Raw genomic sequence first — 22075 nt, 5'->3', positions numbered from 1 at the left:
TGATTCAGTTATATATATACGTTCTTTTTAATATTCTTTTCCATATGGTTTTTCACAGGATATTGAATATAGTTCCCTGTGCTATACAGTAGGACCTTGTTGTTTATCCATTCTATATATAATAGTTTGCATCTGCCAACCCCAAACTCGCAATCCATCTCTCCACCACCCTCCCTCCCCCTTGGCAACCACAGATCTGCTCTCCATGTCTGTGAGTCTGTTTCTGTTTCATAAGTAGGTTCATTTGTGTCATATTTTAGATTCCACATATAAGTGATATCATATGGAATTTGTCTTTCTCTTTTTGACTTACTTCACTTAATATGATAATCTCTAGGTCCAGCCGTGTAGCTGCAAATGGCATTATTTCGTTCTTTTTTATGGTTAAGTAGTATTCCACTGTATATATGTACCACATCTTCTTTATCCATTCATCTGTTGATGGACATTTAGGTTGTTTCCATGTCTTGACTATTGTGAATAGTGCTGCTATGAACATAGGAGTGCATGTATCTTTTCTTTTTAATTTTATTTATTTTTGGCTGCACTGGGTCTTCGTAGCTGCACGTGGGCTTTCTCTAGTTGCGGTGATCAGGGGCTACTCTTCGTTGCAGTGCGCAGGCTTCTCATTGCAGTGGCTTCTCTTGTTGCGAAGCAGGGGCTCTAGGTGTGCAGGCTTCAGTAGTTGCAGCACGTGGGCTCAGTAGTTGTGACACACGGGCTTAGTTGCTCTGCGGCATGTGGGATCTTCCCGGACCAGGGCTCGAACCTGTGTCCCCTGCATTGGCAGGCAGATTCTTAACCACTGCGCCACCAGGGAAGTCCTATCTTTTTGAATTATAGTTTTGTTTGGACGTATGCCCAGGAGTGGGATTTCTGGATCATATAGCAACTCCATTTTTAGTTTTTTGAGGAACCTCCATACTGTTTTCCATAGTGACTATACCAATTTACATTCCCAGCAACAGTCTAGGTGGGATCTCTTTTCTCCACACCTTCTCCAGATAGATTTTTTGTAGATTTTTAAAAAAATTGTTTATTTATTTATTTGGCTGTGCCGGGTCTTAGTTGCGGCATACGGGAACTTTAGTTGTGGGATCTAGTTCCCCGACCAGAGATGGAACCTGGGCCCCCTGCATTGGGAAGGCAGAGCCTTAGCAACTGGACCACCAGGGGAGTCCCGTTATTTGTAGACTTTTTAATGATGGCCATTTTGACCAGCGTGGGGTGGTACCTCATTGTAGTTTTGACTTGCATTTCTCTAATAATTAGCAATGTTGAACATCTTTTTGTGTGCCTATTGGCCATCTGTATGTCTTCTTTGGAGAAATGTCTATTTAGGTCTTCTGCCCATTTTTCAATTTGTTTTTTTGTTGTGAAAAGGGACATTTTAAAATGGAGCTAGTTAGGGCTTCCCTGGTGGTGCAGTGATTAGGAATCTGCCTGCCAGTGCAGGGGACACGGGTTCGAGCCTTGGCCCGGGAAGATCCCACATGCCGCGGAGCAGCTGGGCCTGTGCGCCACAACTACTGAGCCTGAGCTCTGGAGCCCGCAGGCCACAACTACTGAGCCCACGTGCCACAACTACTGAAGCTTCCGCGCCTGGAGCCCGTGCTCTGCAACAAGAGAAGCCACGACAATGAGAAGCCCGCGCACCGCAACGAAGAGTAGCCCCCACTCGCCGCAACTAGAGAAAGCCCGCGCACAGCAACGAAGACCCAACACAGCCAAAAATAAATAGATAAATAAATTTATAAATAAATAAATAAATAAATACAATGGAGCTAGTTGGAGTGCCAAGTATGTCTACAAGAAGTAGGCTGCTGAGTAGAGATAGGGGCATTGGAATAGCGGAGATCAAGGGAAATAAGGCATTTTGAACACCTACCAGCAGTGGCCTTTCTCCCCACCCTCCAGGGGAGTTGGCCTTGTGTTTGGAGCAGGGGAACAAGTCCCAGAGAAAAGCTGGGCAAACAGGCTGGTCTCAGGCAGGTTCCATGCAAAGGGTACAAAGGGGTGTGGTGGGAGTTCAAGTTCTAGGGGAAGGAAGACGGCAAGCTGAGACTGGGAGGCAGAAGGTGTGTGAGTCTCAAGGAAAAAGAGACAGTGACTCGGGCAAAGAACCTCGGCAACTTCGAAGAACTCCTCATTTTCTTCTTATCAAAAGGAAATGGGGCTTCCCTGGTGGCGCAGTGGTTGAGAGTCCGCCTGCCGATGCAGGGGACGCGGGTTCGTGCCCCGATCTGGGAGGATCCCACATGCCGTGGAGCGGCTGGGCCCGTTGAGCCATGGCCGCTGAGCCTGTGCGTCCGGAGCCTGTGCTCCGCAACGGGAGAGGCCACAACAGTGAGAGGCCCGCATACCGCAAAAAAAAAAAAAAAGAAAAAAAAAAGGAAATGGCGGGCTTCCCTGGTGGCGCAGTAGTTGAGAATCCGCCTCCCAATGCAGGAGACACGGGTTCGAGCCCTGGTCCGGGAAGATACCACATGCCGCAGAGCAACTAAGCCTGTGCGTCACAACTACTGAGCCTGCGCTCTGGAGCCCGCGAGCCACAACTACTGAGCCCACGTGCCACAACTACTGAAGCCCGTGCACCTAGAGCCTGTGCTCCGCAACAAGAGAAGCCACCGCCATGAGAAGCCCGCACACCGCCACGAAGAATAGCCCCCGCTCGCCGCAGCTAGAGAAAGCCCGCTCGCAGCAACGAAGAGCCAATGCAGCAAAAAAAAAAAAAAAAAACTTATTTTAAAAAATTTAAAGAAAAGGAAATGGAACTACGTCACAGGTAAGAAATGGAGAGATAAATACCACATTTTAAAAATATACTTCAGTATTGCTTGATTTTGTTATATATGTTATATTCTCATATTTTTTAACAATAAGGATTTTTTTTTAAAAGGCAACAGCCGGGACTCTGCCTAGTAGGTACCCCTCCACTGCCCGGACTCAGGTGCCTATACCCATCTTTACTGACTGTCTCCAGCAGCCTCCCGCTTTATCTGCCACACTCTCCCAGGCCTGGGCTGCATTTCCCCAAGTGGCCAGCAGAGGGTCCTTCCACTGACAAATACAGTTGAAAATCTTTCTATCCAAAGATGAGAGAGAGAGAGAGAGGGAGACTGTCAGGGTGGACCAGAAACCTGGGGTGGTGAAAGCAGAACTGGGTCGGTTCCAAAGTCCACAATCCAATTCCTTTCCAGCTCCCATAGGATCCTGCTATCCCCCTTTCCCCATAAGTCCATAAAGCTCCTTATCAACTGCTTCTCCCACAAATCCCTGCCCAGAGCACCCTGTGTCTGCTAGATTAGCTCCCAGCACTAAGCTGAGGCAGGAATTTTCTGCTTCTGCCTTGCTCCTCACAAGCCAGTTATCACCAACACTTACCTGTCTGGGTCTAGGGCACCTGTTCTGGATGGAGGCTGGCTTGGTGGTGGGAGGGGAGGCTCTGGGATGGGAATTGGGGAGGATCCTAGAAATAGGAGAGGATCAATTGCAGGGAATGGAGGAGGTCTATTTGAGGAAAGGGGAGGAGGATCCATTTTGGGCATTGAGGGAAAGACCATGGTAGGAGATTGGAAATTCGTTCGGAGGATGAGAAATCAAAGCATGCCCCCAGATTAGCAACATCAGCATAACCTGGGGACTTATTAGAGATGCAAATTCTCTGGCTCTATCCCAGATACTGACTCAGAAACTCTGGGAAGGGGGCCTCGTGATCTGTGTTGTACGGAGCCCTCCAGGGGATACTCATGTGTGCTAAGCTTGAGAACTACTGCTCTCGAGTTACAAGGTCTCTTCCAGGAGTCAGAGGTGTGCGTTCTACAGAATCAAAGTTCTGTCTTGGAAGGTATGTGGAAGGAGTTGGGGGTATCTCCCAGAATGGGAAGGGTCTCTCCTAGTGGACCTCTAGAAGGTTGGAAAACTTTTATATCCTAGAATGGGAAGAAGCCTGTTCAGGGGAGTGGAGACGGATCTGCTTCATAAAATGGGAAGGTGACACTATTAGGGAATGAGGAAGTTGGACATAGTAGGTCAAGTCATCGTTTAGAATGTGTAGTCTAGGTTTTGGATCCCTGGATCCACGACATGAGCTGTGTGACCTCATACTTGTACTTAACATTTCTGAGCTTCAGTTTCCTTATCTGAAACATGGGAGGATAATACTGGCCTCATAAATTTGTTGTGAGGACTGGTTAGACTGTTTAGTCAATACATGGCTATACAGTGGGTTTCCTGTGCACAAGTTCTGGGAATTCAGGGGAGAAAGAGACAGACCTAGCTCTTTCTTCAGAGATCCTATCTCTATGCCGAGAGCCTAGCACGTAGCAGGTATTCAGCAAATGTAGTTTCCCCTCCTTTGCCAAGGAAATGGGAGATTCTTCTGCAGGAAAAGAAATGACCTTGAACCATGGTAAGTCTGACCTGGAGAGTAAGGATGTATGATCTGTTCTTGAGAATTAACAATCATCATCTATTGCTAAGCACTTGAACACTGGAATCTCATAAGAACCTTTTCTTCTGAGAGGCAGATATGTAGGATTTTTTTATCATCCCCATGACATGGATGAGACTCAGAGAGGTGGAGAAATTTGCTTGAGTACAAAACTAGTAAAAGCACAAAGGGTAGAATGCAAATCTCCCGACTGCAAATTCAGGACATGGAAGATGTGTTCACAAAATGGGGAGAGGGTGTCCTGTGTCCTAGAGAATGGGGAGGCCTGTTTCAGGGAAGAGAAAGACTTTCAGTGGCTGCATGACAGGTGTTCTAACCCAGGGAATGGAAGGTTCATCAGGGCAGTGGTTCTCAACTTTGCCCACTCAGTGCGATCAGTTGGAGAGCATTTTAAAATACTAATGCCTGGATCCTACCTTAGAGATCAGCATGAACTGCTTTGGAGTGTTATCTAAACATCTTTTTTTTTTTTTTTTTTTGCCTCTCACTGTTGTGGCCTCTCCCGTTGTGGAGCACAGGCCCCCGACGTGCAGGCTCAGCGGCCATGGCTCACGGGCGCAGCCGCTCCGCAGCATGTGGGATCTTCCCGGACCGGGGCATGAACCCGTTTCCCCTGCATCGGTAGGCGGACTCTCAACCACTGCGCCACCAGGGAAGCCCTAACATCTTTTTGAAAGTCCCCAAGTGATGCTAACTCTCAACCAAGGCTGAGGACTACTGCTCTGGGGCAGGGGGTATGAACCGCACAGGGTGGAAAACTGGCAGAAGACTTGGAAATGTTGGTCTCTGAAGATAGGGAAGGCTGTCCTGAGGAATGGGGACAGAGCATTTCTAAGGGAGGGGAGGAAATTTTCCTGAAAATTGGAAAGTTGTATGCCAGGGAATGGGGGGGAGTGTCATTAAGCTATGGAGTTATCTTGAGAGAATGAAGGGCCTGTCTAGGAAGTGGAGGGAGACAGTCCATTTGGGAATAGGGTTCCCAGAGGCTTCATAGCAGAGAGGACTTTAGGGTTTAAGCCGTGTTCTGTTACCAACTAAATGTGTCCTCTTGACACATGGTTAACCGCACTATGCCTCAGTTTATCTGTAAAGAGAGGTTGTAACACCAGCCTCATAGGGATATTGTGAGGATTAAATGAGACAATGCAACTGTTGGGGGGGAATCTACAGTAGAGCACTGGGGGTTAACTTGGAGAATGGGGGTTCCTGAGGAACAGTGGTGATGTGGCGCATGGGGTCAGGGGAAGGTAGAGAGGGTTGTATGAAACTCTAAGTCACAGGGTGGGGCCTGGAGACGTCCTGCAGGGGCCGCCAGCCTCCAGGCTTCAGAGAGGCTGGCAGAGGGGGGGACCAGCGGGCGAGAGGTTTGACTGCTAGTAACCTCTCGTCTGCTGCAGCAAGGAGAAGCCTCAGCTACAGCAGCAGTACCAGCAGCCTCCCCTCCCATCCGTCTCTGCTGTGGGACAGGTGGGAATTTAAAAGCTCAGGTCACGTGTCTCTGCTGGTTAACCTACTTACCCCTTGAAGACTGGGGCGGGGGCAGGCGGGGGCCAAGAGGAGTTGCCTGAGGAAGGCGCGGAGCAGGGGAAAACCCCGAGAGTGCTCTGGGCACTTTTGAAGGCTTGTCGGGTGAGGGAGAGAATGCACACGTATGTGAGAAGACGCCAAAGACAGTGTTCTGTGAACCCTGTGCATGCCCTGGCACACATGTGCCCCCAGCATCAGGCAATGCCTGTCTTAAAGGCCTGAATTTGCCTGGGAGCATAAACATTTCTACAGTTGGAGCAGGCTGAGCTCTGGGTACCAGTTTAACCTTGGAGCTACCTGCAAGCTCTCCCAAAGCAGCCACGCTCTGTCTCTTTTTAACTAGTCTCCTCGCCCTTAGAGAGGGAAAGGGTAGGCAGGGGAGGGGTGGGGGGAGGGAGGATGTCCCACGATTCTTGCTTTCAAAGCATTTTTATCTAGTTTGGGGATTCCCAGGGGATGCCTGAGCTCAAGGGCCAGAACTGAGGGAAATTAATGGGGGTGGTGGTGGTGGTGCAGACAGGCTGACAGCTCCACAATCCCTTGAGAGTGACGGAATCTGCACCCCCAATTCCCCTCCCCCTCCGCCACCACCGTTGTATAGTCTGTAATCCAGGGACGTGTCCCCACTGAGTGACTTCAGCTCTCCCTTCCTCAGTGCCACCAAGTCGGCCCTTCGCTACCAATTCCCCAGTCCCGGGTCCACAACTGCACTCGCTGCGGCACCCCACGTCGCCGACGCGTCGCTCCCCTTCGCCGTCCTCGCCCCCCGCGGGCTGCGGGGCGGCGCGGGCTCTTTAAGAACAGCGGGAAGGGCGAGCAGCAGCTTGGAGGAGAGCGCAGTCGCCCGGCGGGTTCGGGAGGACAAGGCACCGAGGATCGGGCTCAGGGAACCAGGTGTGCGCGGCCAAGCTGAGTAGGGGCGCGCCCCTGTCGCCCCTCCCCAACCCTGTCATCTCTCTTCAGACCTGAGGCCCGAGCCCTCCCCTGTCGCCCGCCCCGGCCCGGCCCCGGCCCGGCCCGGCCGCCGGGACCGGGAGCCGGGACGCTGGTGCCGCAGCCGAAGGCAGGTAAGAGGGCCTGGAGTCTCCATCCTCCGCCCGCGGCAGCGCTAAGCATCTCGGCTCCGCACCGGCCCGGGGGCACCTCAAGGTGACCAGGCTTGCGGAAGATGGGAGGGGGATGAACCCGCCATGGGGGGCTTAGTTGGCAGTGGGGATTTTGAGTCCCGGTGGTGCGCCCATCTCTGGGGAGAGCCCAGGGCGCGCGGACCGAGGGGCGCAGGCGGGAGGGGCTAGCCAGGGCGTCTCGCCCAGGGATGGGGAGGGAACGCAGCGGGAGGCCCAGAGCCTCCTCTTCCTCCGCCTTCTCCTGGTCCACCCTGTGCTCACCCTGCTACCCTGACCTCCTAGCCTGCAGTCTCCGCCAGCCGCCCCTTCCCACCCACCCCCCATCCAGTCCCCTGGGGCTGCTGGCCTGCGGGGTAAGGAGATTAGAGCCTCCGTGGGGAGGAGGGAGCGGGTGCGGGCTTCGAGGGGCCGAGCTGGGGCCAGGCTAGGGCTGGGGCTGCCCGGGACCGAGGAGAGGTCGGGACTGATCGTTGCTGCGCGGGGAGTGGTGGTTGGGGGAGGGCAGATGCTCTGGCGGTGGGATGTGGGCTGCTCCCAGTAGCTGGTCTACTCTGAGAAGGAGGTGGGGAGTGGGGGCGAGGGCACATTAGAAAGCAAAGGAGCTCTGAGCCAGGGATCGGGGTCTGCCCCAAACTGAGCAGGCCCTCTCCCTGCAGGCCGGCGGCGGCGTGATGGCGGAGAAGGCGCTGGAGGCCGTGGGCTGTGGACTAGGACCTGGGGCTGTGGCCATGGCCGTGGCTCTGGAGGATGGGGCGGAGCCCCCTATGCTGACCACACACCTGAAGAAGGTGGAGAACCACATCACGGAAGCCCAGCGCTTCTCCCACCTACCCAAGCGCTCAGCCGTGGACATCGAGTTTGTGGAGCTGTCCTATTCCGTGAGGGAGGGACCCTGCTGGCGCAAACGGGGTAAGGGAGCAGCCTGATGGGGAGTTGTGAGCCCCCATGAGTTGCCCCTTTGGGAGCATGAGGTCTGGCTGTCCCCTCTTCTGAAAATCCGGCAGGAGCGGGTCCACTAAAATCTATGCACCTCATTCACTGTGCACACAGCTGAGGTGCCGGGGGTCTGCACTCCCCCTACACCTGTAAGCCCATGGGACACTAGATTCAATTGGTTATTTCCTCTTCCAAGTTGACACTATCACCTCTGGTCCATGAGGAGTTTTCCTTCGTTGTTTCAGGTAGAGCTCCTGCCTCTGAGGGCTGATATGAGAAAGTAGGGGCTGTGCTGCAGGGGTTGTCCTCAGTGGTTAGCAAAAATGCTTGGACCTACAGAGCTCTGCTAATTTTAAAAGATGTTCTCATTCCTGTCTTCTTACTTCGTTCTTACAAAGTCCTCCGAGACATGGAAGGTGAAGGCTTGACAGGATAGATGACATCCATATATTAGTAATAAGGAAACTGAGGCCCAGAGAAGTTGAGTAACTTGACCAATGTCACACAGCTAATAAGTGGCAGACTTGGGACCAGAAGCCAAGTTTTCCAACTCTCCATGCAGCGTTCCTTTCTCTCTCTTAACTTCCCTGTTAAGCATTCCCATCTCCTCCTTGTTTCTCCCATTAGGACAGTGGGGTAAGATCTGGCTGGGGCTCTGAGTTCCTTTGAACCCTAAGCATCTCCTGCATCCCTTGCAGCTTTTGCCCCCCACCCCACCCTCCCTGCCCTGAGCAGGTTGAGCTGGGAATAGGGAAGCTGGGGTTTTCCCCAGAGCCTGGGTGTGGATCAGAGGTGGAGCTGGGACATTGTTCTCTGAGGTTTAAGAAATGTTTGGGGTGCTTCAGAGCAGGGCTGAGCCTGAGCTCTCTCTGCACTCCCTACCCTCACTCCCATGAGGGACCAAAAGGTCACAGGGCTTGAACCACTGGAAACTGAGGTATCCGGGCTCTGTGCTCAGCACCTTAACCCTAAGCAGCCTCTCGGCCCAATGAGGAGGTAGTTGTTATTTTCCTAGCCCTCACAGTTTTAAGGAGAAATGAAGATACAAAAGAAATGTGTCTGGATGGGCCAGCTCTCTTGCTTCAAGCCACCAGCCACAACAAATGGGCACCCCTGACCAGGTCCTTCCCTGCTTTGTCCTTGCCAGCCCCATTCTGCTTTACTGGCCATTTTGCCGTCTCGTCCATCCCTTGCCCCTTTCTCTGCCCTCTGTCCTCCCCTTTCTGCCTTCTCTTTTCACTTGAATCCCTGTCCCCTTCTCTGGAGGACAGAAGGCAATCAGAGGTAGGCAGAGAGGAAAAAGAGCAAGGGGCGTGGAGAGAGGGAGATTTCTGTCTTTCCCACGTAAGGATTTGTCACTCACCTCTCCTAATTACAAAGGACATTTCTTGATTTTTAAAACCCTTTTCTATTAATTATTATTAATTATCTTACTTATTATTCATAGTAACCTTATTATGTCCTTGGGAGGAGATATACTATCCTTATTTTATAGATGAGGAAATGGAGGCCCTGAAGGATTGACTTCATAAAATTGTGAAGAGAGTTACTGACTGAGGCAGACCTAGAACTGTGGTGGGTCTCCATCCTGAAGGCATGGCAGGCCCCTCCCATGCTGAGCAGTTGTGGTCCAGCAGGAGTCCCAAGACATGGGTTCCTAGCCACTTGTAAGCTGTGTGACTTTGGGCAGGCTGCTTACCCTCTCTTGGCCTTACTTTCCTCAACTGTAAACAGGGATGATAAGAATACCCACCACACAGGCTTGTTGTGCGGCTCAGCTGAGATGTTAGCTGTGAAAATGCTTTGTGTAAGGCAAGCATAGGGTGATACTTGAATTCGGCAATAGTGTTCAATTGAGTGCTTGGTGGGGATTAAATGAAGGGAGGGGTCATCACTGTCAATTTCTTCCCCTGCAAAAGAAATTGCTTCCTGTGAGTAGCTCTGAAAGGCATACACTGGCACGCACAACCACACGTCTTTCTAATTGACGGTGATGATGAATGAGGCAGAGGGTCGGAATCCATAATTTCCCCTCTCCCAGTAAAGAACTTGCTGTGTGTGTGACCTTGGGTAAGTCACTGGATGTCTCTGGGCCCTAGTTGCCTCATCCATGTTGCTACAGCAGTGACTGAGGCAATGAGCTTTGTAAACTGGAAAGCATCATACGGGCAGTTGGTGTGATCAGGATCCCAGAGTGGGCAGCAGCTGATCCCCTGTCTGACCGGATATGTCCAGAGGGATGGCTGGGTTCTGTGGAGGGAGGGTGAAAGATCACATCCCTTCACTGCCTCTGCTAAGGAGGTAGAATGGAGAGGGAATCGGGCTCCGTACGGGTGGGAGGAGGGTGGTAGTGAGCAAAGTACCTGGTAGGGGATTGGTGTTTCCGCCTCACTGAGGCAGGTCTGCAAGCACAGCAGGCAAGGCCAGCCTCCTTGGCTTCATTCCTCTCCACCCACTTGTCTCACCAGTTGACTCCATGGAGTCTCTGCCCTTTGTTCCCTGGATTGTATTACATATATGCTGTTGTATAGCAGAGCTTTTCCTCCCAAAGCCTGGAGAGCCTCTGCCTTCCTTTCCCATTTTGAAATGCTGTTCATCCTTCAAGACTTAGCTCAAATGCCACCTCTTCCATGAAGCCATTCCTGATTTTCCCCTTGGCCTTCCACCCTCATCAATTCCATTTTCTGCATTCTCATTGCACATGATTTGTACTTCTGTTATAACCCTTATTTTATCTTTCTTCGGATCCATAGATTGTTTCTTGTCCATCTTTTTAACCTAGACTATCACCATCTTGAGTGCAGGAACTATGTCTTCCTCATTCTTTTGGTGCACTGTCTGGTACAGAGCTTGGAATGTAGTATATATCAATAAGCGCTTGCCAAATGGGATTAATTATAAAATGTCACTTGTTTTTGATGGGCTCTATGTGCCAAGCACTGTGTCATATGCTTTACATATATTATCTCATTGAATCCTTATAGCAACCCTATGAGATAGGTACTATCATCCTCATTTTACAGATGAGGGACCTGGAGCTCAGAGAGGTTAAGCAACTTGCCCAAGGTCACACAGCTGGTAAGTGTGGAGCCAGAATTTGAACGTAGATCCACCCGACTCCAAACTGGTTCTCTTAATGCATATGCTGCCTCCCAGTGAGTGAATGAACGGTGAGACTTTACTGGGCCATGTTAGGGTCTGCAGAGACAAGCCTGGTGGGCAGAGAGAGCACCCCGAAGAAGGCTTTTTAGAATGAGGCCAAGGCTCTGAGAACACACACTCATAGAACCAACACTTACTGAGCATCTAGTATGTGCCAGCCAGTCTGCTAAGGTTACAAAGGTGAGAAAGACACAGACCCTTCCCCCAAGGAGCTCCACTGACTAAGAGGCTGGACGAGCGGAATGAGGCGCAGGCACATGAAGTAACAAACGTGTTGACATATGAGAAGTGCTGTGGGAGCGCAGAGGACAGCCAGCCAGCTCAGGCTGGATCGCTGGGAAAGCCTTCCTGGAGGGGATGAGCGAGTGGCCGCTGTGTTTGCAGAAGAGTAGAGTCTACTGTAACTTTGATCTCCTCTCCACGCCCATCCGTCAGATGTGGAGGTTTTCCCACGACCTTCAGAAGAGCACTGCCGGGCTTCCCTGGTGGCACAATGGTTAAGAATCCGGCTGCCAGTGTAGGGGACAAGGGTTCAAGCCCTGGTCCGGGAGGATCCCACATGCTGCGGAGCAACTAAGCCCGTGAGCCACAACTACTGAGCCTGCGCTCTAGAGCCCGTGAGCCACAACTACTGAAGCCCGCGTACCTAGAGTTTGTGCTCCGCAACAAGAGAAGCCATCGCGATGAGAAGCCTGCGCACCGCAACGAAGAGTAGCCCCCCGCTCGCCGCAACTACAGAAAGCCCGCGCGCAGCAACAAAGACCCAATGCAGCCCAAAATAAATAAATTAATTAATTTAAAAAAAAAAAAAGAACATTGTCACCTTGGGTACTTTGACATTAGTGGTAGTCGTTTCTAGGGGGACGGGATGAGAGGGTATAGGTTATTGTTGGGGCTCTGAGGGTCTCTCCTCCATCCTAACCAATTCACAGTGAGTAGGGACTGCCTATTTCACTGACAGCCATGGCTCCTAAGAGTTTGGGGTGTCTCTGTTCACTGTAGCCCTGATCAAAAGTTCCTCCCTCCCTCACTGCAGGTTATAAGACTCTCCTTAAGTGCCTATCAGGTAAATTCTGCCGCCGGGAGCTGATTGGCATCATGGGCCCCTCAGGGGCTGGCAAGTCCACGTTCATGAACATCTTGGCAGGATACAGGTGAGGACAAGGCTGGGGTAGAGTGGGGGCAGGACCAGGCAGAGGGGTCCCCTGGGGAGCACAGAAGTTGTTCTGAAGTGACGCTGAGCCCCATCCCCAACCAATGTTCCTTCAGGGAGTCTGGAATGAAGGGGCAGATCCTGGTCAACGGGAGGCCGAGGGAACTGAGAACCTTCCGAAAGATGTCCTGTTACATCATGCAGGACGACATGCTGCTGCCACACCTCACAGTGTTGGAGGCCATGATGGTGAGAGCAGGGTGGCCAGCCCCTCCTCCTAGTTCTCCCTTTATCTGCTGTCCCCGTCCTTCCCATTGGCTAAGGGGTCAAGCCTGTGCCCCCTCCCACACATATCTGATCCGCCTTCTCTCTGGGCCCCAGGTCTCTGCTAACCTGAAGCTAAGTGAGAAGCAGGAGGTGAAGAAGGAGCTGGTGAGTGGGGGAGGGTGGGGGGAGGGGGATGGGACAGCTGCCCTTTTCAGTGCTGCTGAGTTCTGGGGCCCCCGAGTTGGGTGGTAGGAGAGGGGGTGGCCAAGGCTGGGACATCACACTTCAGGGAGATGCTTACTTAAATTGGGGTGGTGCTGGGGGAAGCAGAGACTCTGAAGCTGACCTGGGGTGGGTGGGCGGCCGGGCCAGGTGACAGAGATCCTGACAGCACTGGGCCTGATGTCCTGCTCCCACACGAGGACAGCCCTACTCTCCGGAGGGCAGAGGAAGCGCCTGGCCATCGCCCTGGAGCTGGTCAACAACCCACCTGTCATGTTCTTTGATGAGCCCACCAGGTATCTCTCCCGCTCCTCTCCCACCAGGATGCCTCTTCCCCTCAGCCCAGAGCCAGGGCTAGAGGCTGCATCTGCTCCACTGCTGGAGACAAGAGCATGTGTTTGCAGCCTCCTGGGACCAGAGAAGGGCTCCACCCCTGCCAGTCCTGTTGCCATAGCAGCCCCATCCTTCACCCTAGCAGAAATCCCGATGTCCTCCTTGACAGATGTCGCCTTGCCTGCTCCTTCTCTCCCCCACAGCCAATCAATCGCCAAGTCCTGCTTTTTCTACGCTCTTTTTCCATCTCTCAGATTCGCCCCACCCCCATTCTTAGTGCCAGTGCTTAAATTCAGGACATCATCAACTCTTGCCTGCATTTCTGCAATAGACTCCTATCTCTTCATCTCCAGTCTCTCCCAGCCCATCCTTCTTCCAAACTGCAACCAGAGTGAACTTTCTAAAAGAAAAGTCTGGCAATACTCACTCCCCTGCTTAAAAATATGCAGTGATTCCCATTTGCCCTCAGAATGAAGTCAGAGGACTTACAAGGTCCTGGTCTGAACCTATTTCTCTGGCCTCACGTCTTGCTTCACACTGTCTTGTATTTCATGCTCTAATAATACTGAATCACTTATAATTCTCTTAGTCCAGCCATGTGTTTCATGCCTCTGAGCTTTGCACATGCTGTGTCTTCTGCCTGGAATGCCCTTCACCACCGCACCTGCCCTTCCTCCCTCCCTCACCTGGCTTCGCTCTTTCTTCTGCCAGACGCACTCAGGAACCTTTTCTGACTCCCCTCCGACACCTTTGTACAACAGAGCTGAATCCTCCCCCCACTTCACCCCATGTTTCTACAGCATGGTGCACATTACCTCAAATGATCTGTGCATTTCTCTCTCTCTCCCTCCCAACCAGAGTCTATGTCTTATTTATTCATCTTTGTAATCCCAGTGCCTGGCATTCAACAGGTGCTTAATAATAGCTTGTTACACCTAACAGTACTCTGGGCTTCTTGGTACCTCCAAATGCCTGAATCGTACAGTGTGGATGGGATAAAGCGATGGCCAGGGTGACCCCCTTCCTGCCAGCTCCCTCGCCCTCATAGCAGCTGCCCCACCCAAACAGTCCCTTCCCTTGTCTCTGCCCACCTCACCCCGCCCCCTGGTGGCCTCTCTCTGGACAGTGGTCTGGACAGCGCTTCCTGTTTCCAAGTGGTGTCCCTCATGAAGTCTCTGGCCCAGGGGGGCCGTACTATCATCTGCACCATCCACCAGCCCAGTGCCAAGCTCTTTGAGATGTTTGACAAGGTGAGGGTCTCTAGGACTCAAAGGTGACCGGCCTGCGATAGGGAGAGGGAAGGGGTCAGTAGAGGTGTCGTGGGACCTGCCTGACCCGCTCGTGGTGTTTTCCTTGTCCTTCTCTTTCTGCCTCAGCTCTACATCCTGAGCCAGGGTCAGTGCATCTTCAAGGGCGTGGTCACCAACCTGATCCCCTATCTGAAGGGGCTCGGCCTGCACTGCCCCACCTACCACAACCCAGCTGACTTCAGTGAGTGGGGGCCTGTTGGTAGGGGCTGGGTTATGGTGGCGGGCCAAACCTGGGGGTTCAGATCATGCATTTGGGCCTCCCAGGGGCAGAGATCTCACTGTCGCCTGCCTTCCGCGCACACCCTAGGAAGGGCTGGCTTGCCCTTGGGAAGCAAGGATAGATCTTAGCTGAGCACACCCCTCTGTGTCCCCCAGTCATCGAGGTGGCCTCTGGCGAGTACGGAGACCTGAATCCCCTGCTGTTCAGGGCTGTGCAGAATGGGCTCTGTGCCATGGCAGAGAAGAAGAGCAGCCCTGAGAAGAATGAGGTCCCTGCCCCCTGTCCCCCTTGCCCTCCGGTGAGTAGGGGTGGAGAGGGCAGAGTGCAGAGTGGGGGAGGAGAGAGAGGACCTTGGACATGGCCCTGCCAAAGAGGACATGCCCCAGAGGCATCACAACCACTGGGTACTTAGAAAGAACCCAGGACTTGGAATAGACCTGCTATTAGCTGTGTGACTTTGGGCACATTACCTAACCCCTCTGAGCTTCGACTTTCTCATTCATTTATTTGTTCAACAAATTCTTACTGAGCATCTGTAGCACGTTGTCCTTAGTGCCACCTGGTAAGCAAGACTGAAGCTGTCTCTGGCCTCGTGACCAGCGTGGTTTACTATCATCACTAACTTGGACGTGATGATACTTATTTCACAGGGTTATTGGGGGGACTGATTAGATCATCACACAAAGCTCTTCGCACCGTAGCTGGTACAGTTGGTGTTCATTCCATGCCAGCTCTTTTCCTTAAGTGAGATACTATAACCCTGGAAGACTGGGAGGGTTATTGTTGCTGTTGTCATCATTATTTTTTTTTGTCATCATTATTATCATTGTTAATAATATTGTGAAACTGGTGGCATAAAGGTATTATACCCTTAGGGTAAATGTTTTCAATGGATTAAAGAGTAGTGACTGGGGAATTCCCTGGTGGTCCAGTGGTTAGGACTCTGTGATTTCACTGCCAAGGGTGTGGGTTCGATCCCTGGTCGGCCAGTAAGCTGCGCAGTGCGGCCAAAAAAATAAATAAATGAATAAAATAAATAAAGAGAAGTGACTGATCTATTAGTAGCCCCCATGGGTGTCCTTAACTCCTTTCTATCTCCTCCCTCCCAAGTTTTTTCTCCCTCTTTGTGTCTCGCTCTGAATCCCACTCTGATTCACACCGCTAAGGCCAGCTTCCAGGTACCCAACTCAATGGTGGAGAATTCTGGAGGACCCTTGCCCCAGGGACGGGCTCAGGGGTTTTCCCACCAGCTGAGCTGGGTGCGTGGTGGGGGGTAGGGTAGGCTCACCTGATCCAGTGTCCTCCCTCCAGGAAGTGGATCCCATTGAAAGCCACACGTTTGCCACCAGCACCCTCACACAGTTCTGCATCCTCTTCAAGAGGACCTTCTTGTCCATCCTCAGGGACACGGTGAGACATCAGGTTGGGGGAGGGGAGGCTGGCATAAGCCTGGCCTTGTGGGGTGTAGGATCCCAGCAGCTGGGATGGTGATGGGGCCCCTCCCCCAACAGCTCCCCCTAATGCCCCCTGTGGGTCCCTGTGCTTGTGAGGGCACGCCCACATTCCTACCCAAGTGTGACCTGCCCATCCCTAGCCTGTGATCCATCCCCACTCCTCGTCATCACCCCTCACACAGGTCCTGACCCACCTGCGGTTTATGTCCCATGTGGTGATCGGCGTGCTTATTGGTCTCCTCTACCTGCACATCGGTGACGATGCCAGCAAGGTCTTCAACAACACGGGCTGCCTCTTCTTCTCCATGCTCTTCCTCATGTTTGCCGCCCTGATGCCAACTGTGCTCACCTGTGAGCCAAGCTGCCCTGGGCGTGGGACGGGAGTGGGAGGCACGGGGTAAGGCCAGGGTGCTGGACAGCTGTGCCTAATCGGCCTGTGTCCTCAGTCCCCTTAGAGATGGCCGTCTTCATGAGGGAGCATCTCAACTACTGGTACAGCCTCAAAGCGTATTACCTGGCCAAGACCATGGCCGATGTGCCCTTCCAGGTGAGCCTCTTCCTCCCCCGCCACTGCCTCCCTCCTGTCTTGCTCCTTCCATCCTTGCTTGCTTGTCTCCCTTAACCTTGTTACCTGCCATCCTTTCCTTGACTTCTTCTCACTTAGCAACAGGTGGTGAGCACCCACCATGCACCAGGCTCCATGCCAGGCACTAGGGATATAGCAACAAACATGATGGAAGTAGTCCTGACCTTGTGGAACTTATGTTCCGGTGAGAATAAGAGAGGACAAACAGAAAATGATGAAAATAACAGCCCTACAAATGACTCTGTGAATCTTATTCGAGGCAGTAGAGAATAGCGTGGGCTCTGGAGCCGTACTGCTCCTCGTTAGCTGTGAGACATTGGGCAAGTCACCTAATCACTCTTTGCTTTAGTGTCTCATCTATAAAATGGAATGATGATAGTATCTACCTCGGGATTGTTTATGAGAAGGAAATGAGTTAATACATGTAAAGTACTTCCACTACCCTGTTCCAAGCACCAGGGCCACCAATAACCCGTAGGGCACCTTTAAGCAAGTTAGAAAACGTGTCCCTTCCTCAGGGTGGAGGCTGCACTCTGCTAGGGTGAGAAGAGCTCAGCTCTACCTCTGGTTGCCTCTTGGTTGGGCGCCTTGTGCAGGGAAGAACTTGCCCTACTGTACGTGGTAGGCTCGGTCCCTGTCCTCCAGGAGTTGATGGCATCCAGGGGAACAAAACCCTCTCATATATACAGTTAATTAGTTAACAATATAAGGAATATGCTGGTCCAGATGGGAAGGACCTTCAGAGAAGTCGCCGTGCCTGAACGGGTCCGAGCGGGCCTGATGGAAGAGGTGAGACTGGAGGATGAATGAGGTTCTCAGAGCCGGGGTGGAAGGGGATGTGTCAAGTTCATGCGACTGCGTTAACAGGAGTGCAGAGGCCGGAGCAGGCACGGATGCTCTAGCAGTTGCTGTCCTGGAGGTTCTGCCTGGGGGGAGTGGAGGGTCTTGGCCTCTGCCCAGCCCTGTGCGCACTCCCCAGGTGGTGTGCCCGGTGGTGTACTGCAGCATCGTGTACTGGATGACAGGCCAGCCGGCTGAGACCAGCCGCTTCCTGCTCTTCTCAGCCCTGGCCACCGCCACGGCCTTGGTGGCCCAGTCTTTGGGGCTGCTGATCGGAGCTGCCTCCAACTCCCTACAGGTGAGGGGCTGGTGGGTGGCGACCCCCAAGAGGGGGGACGGAGTCTGCTGGAAGGAATCAGGGTCTGGCCTAAGGAATGGGATGGATCTATGGGAAACCTGGGGGCCACCCCAGTCCTGGGTCTGTCCAGATCACCCCTGTGACGGCCCGGTCGCCTTCCCTCCCCTCCAGGTGGCCACATTTGTGGGCCCAGTTACCGCCATCCCTGTCCTCTTGTTCTCCGGTTTCTTTGTCAGCTTCAAAACCATCCCCACTTACCTGCAATGGAGCTCCTACCTCTCCTATGTCAGGTCGGTGCCCCTTCCTCACCATCTGCCCCTGCTCCTCCCTGTAGGAGGCCACGCCCCAAGCGTGAGAGATTGCACCTGGGCTCTAGCAGTTTGCCCAGGGAGCAGGGTCCCTGTGCTCTGTGTCCCGCTCTGATGCCCTTGCTTGCCTAGGTATGGCTTTGAGGGTGTGATTCTGACCATCTATGGCATGGAGCGAGGAGACCTGACCTGCTTGGAGGAACGCTGCCCTTTCCAGGAACCACAGAGCATCCTCCGAGCGCTGGATGTGGAGGATGCCAAGCTCTACATGGACTTCCTGGTCTTGGGCATCTTTTTTCTGGCCCTGCGGCTGCTGGCATACCTTGTGCTCCGTTACCGGGTCAAGTCAGAGAGATAGAGCTTTGCCCTGGCCTGCGCCCCAGCCCCTGCAGCAGGAAGCCCCCGGCCCCGGCCCTTTGGGACTGTTTTAACCTTGTAGACTTGGGCCCTGGCTGCTGGTGCAGCCGTCCTCCCCTCTCTCAGATCCTCCACAGGCTGGCTGTTGGACTGCGCTCCCAGCCGTGGCCCTGGGGCTGGGGGTGCCAGGCCTCCCCGCCACGCCCAGGAGTCTTCCCAAGTTGATGCGATCTGTAGGTCTGTAGCTTCCTCCCTCCTCTTTCCAACATCTGCATGCAAAGACCACGGGGAGGCTGCCACCCGCCTTCTGCCCCCACAACTCCCCTCCTCTGTTGTCTGTCTGGGAGCCCCAGGCTCTCCAGGCCCCCTGACAACTGACCAAAGTGGCCCCCCTGGGGGTCCCCACCACACAAGTGTTTCTAAACTGGGCTGTTATAAGGTTGGTGTTCCAGGGCTGGGCCCTGGTGGGGTCCCCTGGATGTCCCATTTGGACGTTGGAATGGAGCAGGGATGGACTCTGGAAGTCTCTTCCTCCTCCTCACCTCTCCCTGCCCCTAGACCCTGGCTGATTTGGACAATCTGTTGGGACAGAAGCTGGGTTTTCTGTCTGGATCATCCCTCCCAATCCTGGGGATTGGAGAGGCCTGGCGCCGTGGGCTGTCCCCTGGACTCCTCCCCGTCACCTCTGGTGGGGGCCGGGCCTGTGGCACCTCTGCAATAATGTCTGTGTTTCTCTCCCATCCGCCACTGGAACTGGAGAATGCACTTTATTCTCGGGGGTGAGTGGGAGAAGACCCAAGCCTCCTTTCTCGCTGCTCGCCTGGTCCCGCAATGCTCCCTCACCTCTCCTGAGTTACAGGCACATATATGCGAACAGGCAATCTCAGCCCTACACACGCTCGCTGTCCCGCTGTGGCTCACAGGAAGAGTCATGGTGGTGGTGACGGTGGGTGCTGTGGGAAGGGCTGTGTCAACCTCCTCCTGGGGATTCCGCGTTGATTCTAAGGATGAGGCTGGTGCTGCCCGGGGCGTCTCCAGGATCTGCAGGTGTCTACCCACCAGTCTTCCCTCCCTCCCTCCGTCCCAAGCCAGGGGTGGCACAGGGCACCAGCTCCCTGGAGTGCAGGAGCCCACACGAGCACAAGCATGAGCATAAGATGGACTTGGCCGCTGCCACCCCATGGCTCTTCTTTTGTGTGTCAAGCTGGAGGTCTCACTCCCCCTCTCCTTCCATGGCCACTTGCTGCTCATTCAAACTCTTGTCCGCGTCTCTCCACCTGCTTTCTATCAGCCAAGGTGGGCCCTGGGCACCAGAGCAGCATGCCCACGGCACCAGAGCGACAGACACACCTAGAACGTGTCTGGCTTTCCTGGGGGTGCGGGTCCAGGCTCATTCTTCTTCTGATTTCACCTTCCCCTAGGGCTCTTGTCCCCCCTTTGTCCTGTACACACACCTCTCTACCTTCCTTGCCCTGCCACGGATTCTCCCCATCACACAGAGATGCCAGTTGTATTTGTGGGAGTTCACCCATTATTAATAAAACCTATATTTATACAGTATGCAGTGTGTAAATGAGTGTGGGTCTGGCACCTGGTACCACGGGCTGTGAGAGCTCTTGGCAAGAAGTCTATGAGCTTCAGGGAGGCTGTGGCAGGGGATGGGAGGTCAAGCTGGTGAATGTGTATCTTATGGGATATTTGTATCAAGCTTCACGTCTTACAGATGCTTATGTTCATTATCTCAAGGGAGTGTCAGGTCAACCCTGCATTATCTCTCACGACAATCCATTTTGCAGATGAGCGAACTGAGACTTGGATTAAGTAACTTGCCCAAGGACCCTTAGCTAATGGAAGCAGGAACCAGCTCTGACAACCAGGTCTTCTGCCTCCGGACTCCTCATCCTTGGCCTCGGCCCAAGATGCTTGTTACTGGTGGATCTGCAAGCTGCGTGCAGGGGCTCTGTGTCTGTTGCATAGGTGCATTCTTGCCTGAGTGATATGTGACTCTCTTTTCAGAACTCGCTGAGCCCTGGTTCCCCAGTTGTGCCTATGGGGGAGTGGGGAGGTTAGGGGCTGTGAAGGCAGTGAGAAGCAGAAAGCCCCAGGGACCTAAGCCCCAGGATGAGGGTGGCAGGAACCCCACTGGGCTCAGCACAACGTTCCTCATTTCTTCCTCGCTTCTTTCCTACCAAGCCACACTCCCATGGCCAAACCATCAACCACCAGGACTACAAATGGCTCTGGTAGCCTGAGATTTGGAGTAGGCAATTGTCCAGAAGGTCTTGAGGGCTGGTGGCAGGATGACCCAAGAAGCAGTACCTTGTCTCTCCCTCTTGCCTCCTGATCCTGAGCTTGGGGACTAAAGGAAGGGGCTGCCATCAGTCCTGCCGGCTGCCTGGAATTCCCTACTTGTGATATGCCCCGGGCTAGGGTAGGGCCCAGTCTATGACCGGATGGGTGCTTGCCTGGAGATGGACTAACTTTGTTTCTTATGGGGGTGGGAGCGGGGGCTGGGGTGGGAAGCGGGGCATGGGAATGGGAAATGGGAAGTCTGAGTCCTAGCTCCTGGAATTCTAGCTAGCTTGAGGGGGCACTCTGGGCGCCACCTTCTCCCTGGAATGATACCAATACGTGGCTCCTAAAAGTCAGAGGGTCATTTTTACTCTTTCTCTTTTAAGATGAAATTTAAAATACTCCCCAAAGAGTAAAATTTATAAGTTCACACATCTGTAAGTTCCCCTTGGAGCTAAAGGAAATGAACAGCCATTCCAGAGCTAGCAAGGGCCATTCAGGCCCCGAGAACATTCGTAGAGCGGCTCACATATTTGGGAAGAAAGCTCTTTTGATTCTTGGAGCACCCCCATGAGGCTACTAGGATGAGTATGATCATTTCCTCCTTTTACAGAGAAGGAAACCAAGGCTTGGAGAAGCGACTTGAGCGAGCTCTCAAGATGCTGTGCTCTTTGCCCCGGAGAACCACCTGCGATTTCTCCCCCCACCGGTCTCAGTAACCTGCAGAGGGGGGGCATCCAAGCATGTTTTGAAATGGGCCCACTCTCCCTGAATGCCGAACTTCCTGGACCCAGAGATCATTTCCTTCAACGCAGCTGCCTTCTGTGACCGGGTCTGTGCAAGGTGCTGGAGGGCAGAGATGACCAAAGCCCTTCTCTGCGCTGTGGCTCTATAGCACCTGCTGCCCCATCCTGAGGTCCGACGACAGAGCACATGCCCACAGTGTGACTCACAGTACTTCTGTCTGCAAGAGGCCAGTCAAATTATATGTTATTAATAAAACCTACATGGCTGTCGTGCCCGCTGAGGGGTGAGGGAGGGGAATGTCTTGCTCTGAGCTGTGTCCAGTAACACAGCCAGGGGCCTGTCAGTCTCACGTGGCTAGGTAAGTGGAGTGAAGCTAGAGGAGTCCTCCAGGCCTGAAATGTCACCCCTAAGATCACATTCACGGCGTTACTCTACCTCCTCTCCCCGCACCCCATCCTACTCCTCGTTCAGATCTTTGTTAAA

The 22075-nt window shown here is 53.2% G+C and overlaps 1 protein-coding gene across 2 annotated transcripts; it reads left to right on the top strand.

Moving 5' to 3' along the window:
• Positions 1–6549: 6549 nt before the first annotated feature.
• ABCG4 (ATP binding cassette subfamily G member 4) lies at positions 6550–21024 on the top strand. Of its 2 annotated transcripts, XM_033861938.2 has the most exons (15): positions 6550–7047; positions 7764–8016; positions 12242–12359; positions 12475–12607; positions 12740–12790; positions 12998–13143; positions 14307–14430; positions 14557–14671; positions 14866–15008; positions 16022–16120; positions 16347–16515; positions 16611–16711; positions 17730–17888; positions 18060–18178; positions 18329–21024. In XM_033861938.2, exons 2-15 carry the CDS (start codon positions 7779–7781, stop codon positions 18552–18554), a joined length of 1941 nt encoding a protein of 646 aa, XP_033717829.1. In that variant the 5' UTR covers positions 6550–7047; positions 7764–7778; the 3' UTR covers positions 18555–21024. The 2 variants fall into 2 exon arrangements, with proteins under 2 accessions (XP_033717829.1, XP_033717830.1); XM_033861939.2 differs by lacking the exons at positions 6550–7047; positions 7764–8016 and adding an exon at positions 8031–11121.
• Positions 21025–22075: the final 1051 nt, after the last annotated feature.

Source organism: Tursiops truncatus, chromosome 8 (genome assembly GCF_011762595.2).
Source record: "Tursiops truncatus isolate mTurTru1 chromosome 8, mTurTru1.mat.Y, whole genome shotgun sequence".
NCBI classification, from domain to species: domain Eukaryota; kingdom Metazoa; phylum Chordata; class Mammalia; order Artiodactyla; family Delphinidae; genus Tursiops; species Tursiops truncatus.
The sequence above is the reverse complement of the archived record's forward strand: the minus strand, read 5'-3'. Positions and strand labels throughout refer to the sequence as shown.

Bases quoted from the DNA above. Each gene is read 5' to 3' on its own strand.
- ABCG4 (XM_033861938.2), top strand. From the start codon at position 7,779: ATGGCGGAGAAGGCGCTGGAGGCCGTGGGCTGTGGACTAGGACCTGGG. The intron at 12,791-12,997 runs GTGAGTGGGGGA...CGGCCGGGCCAG, and splicing joins AGGAGGTGAAGAAGGAGCTG to GTGACAGAGATCCTGACAGC. The intron at 13,144-14,306 runs GTATCTCTCCCG...CTCTCTGGACAG, and splicing joins TTCTTTGATGAGCCCACCAG to TGGTCTGGACAGCGCTTCCT.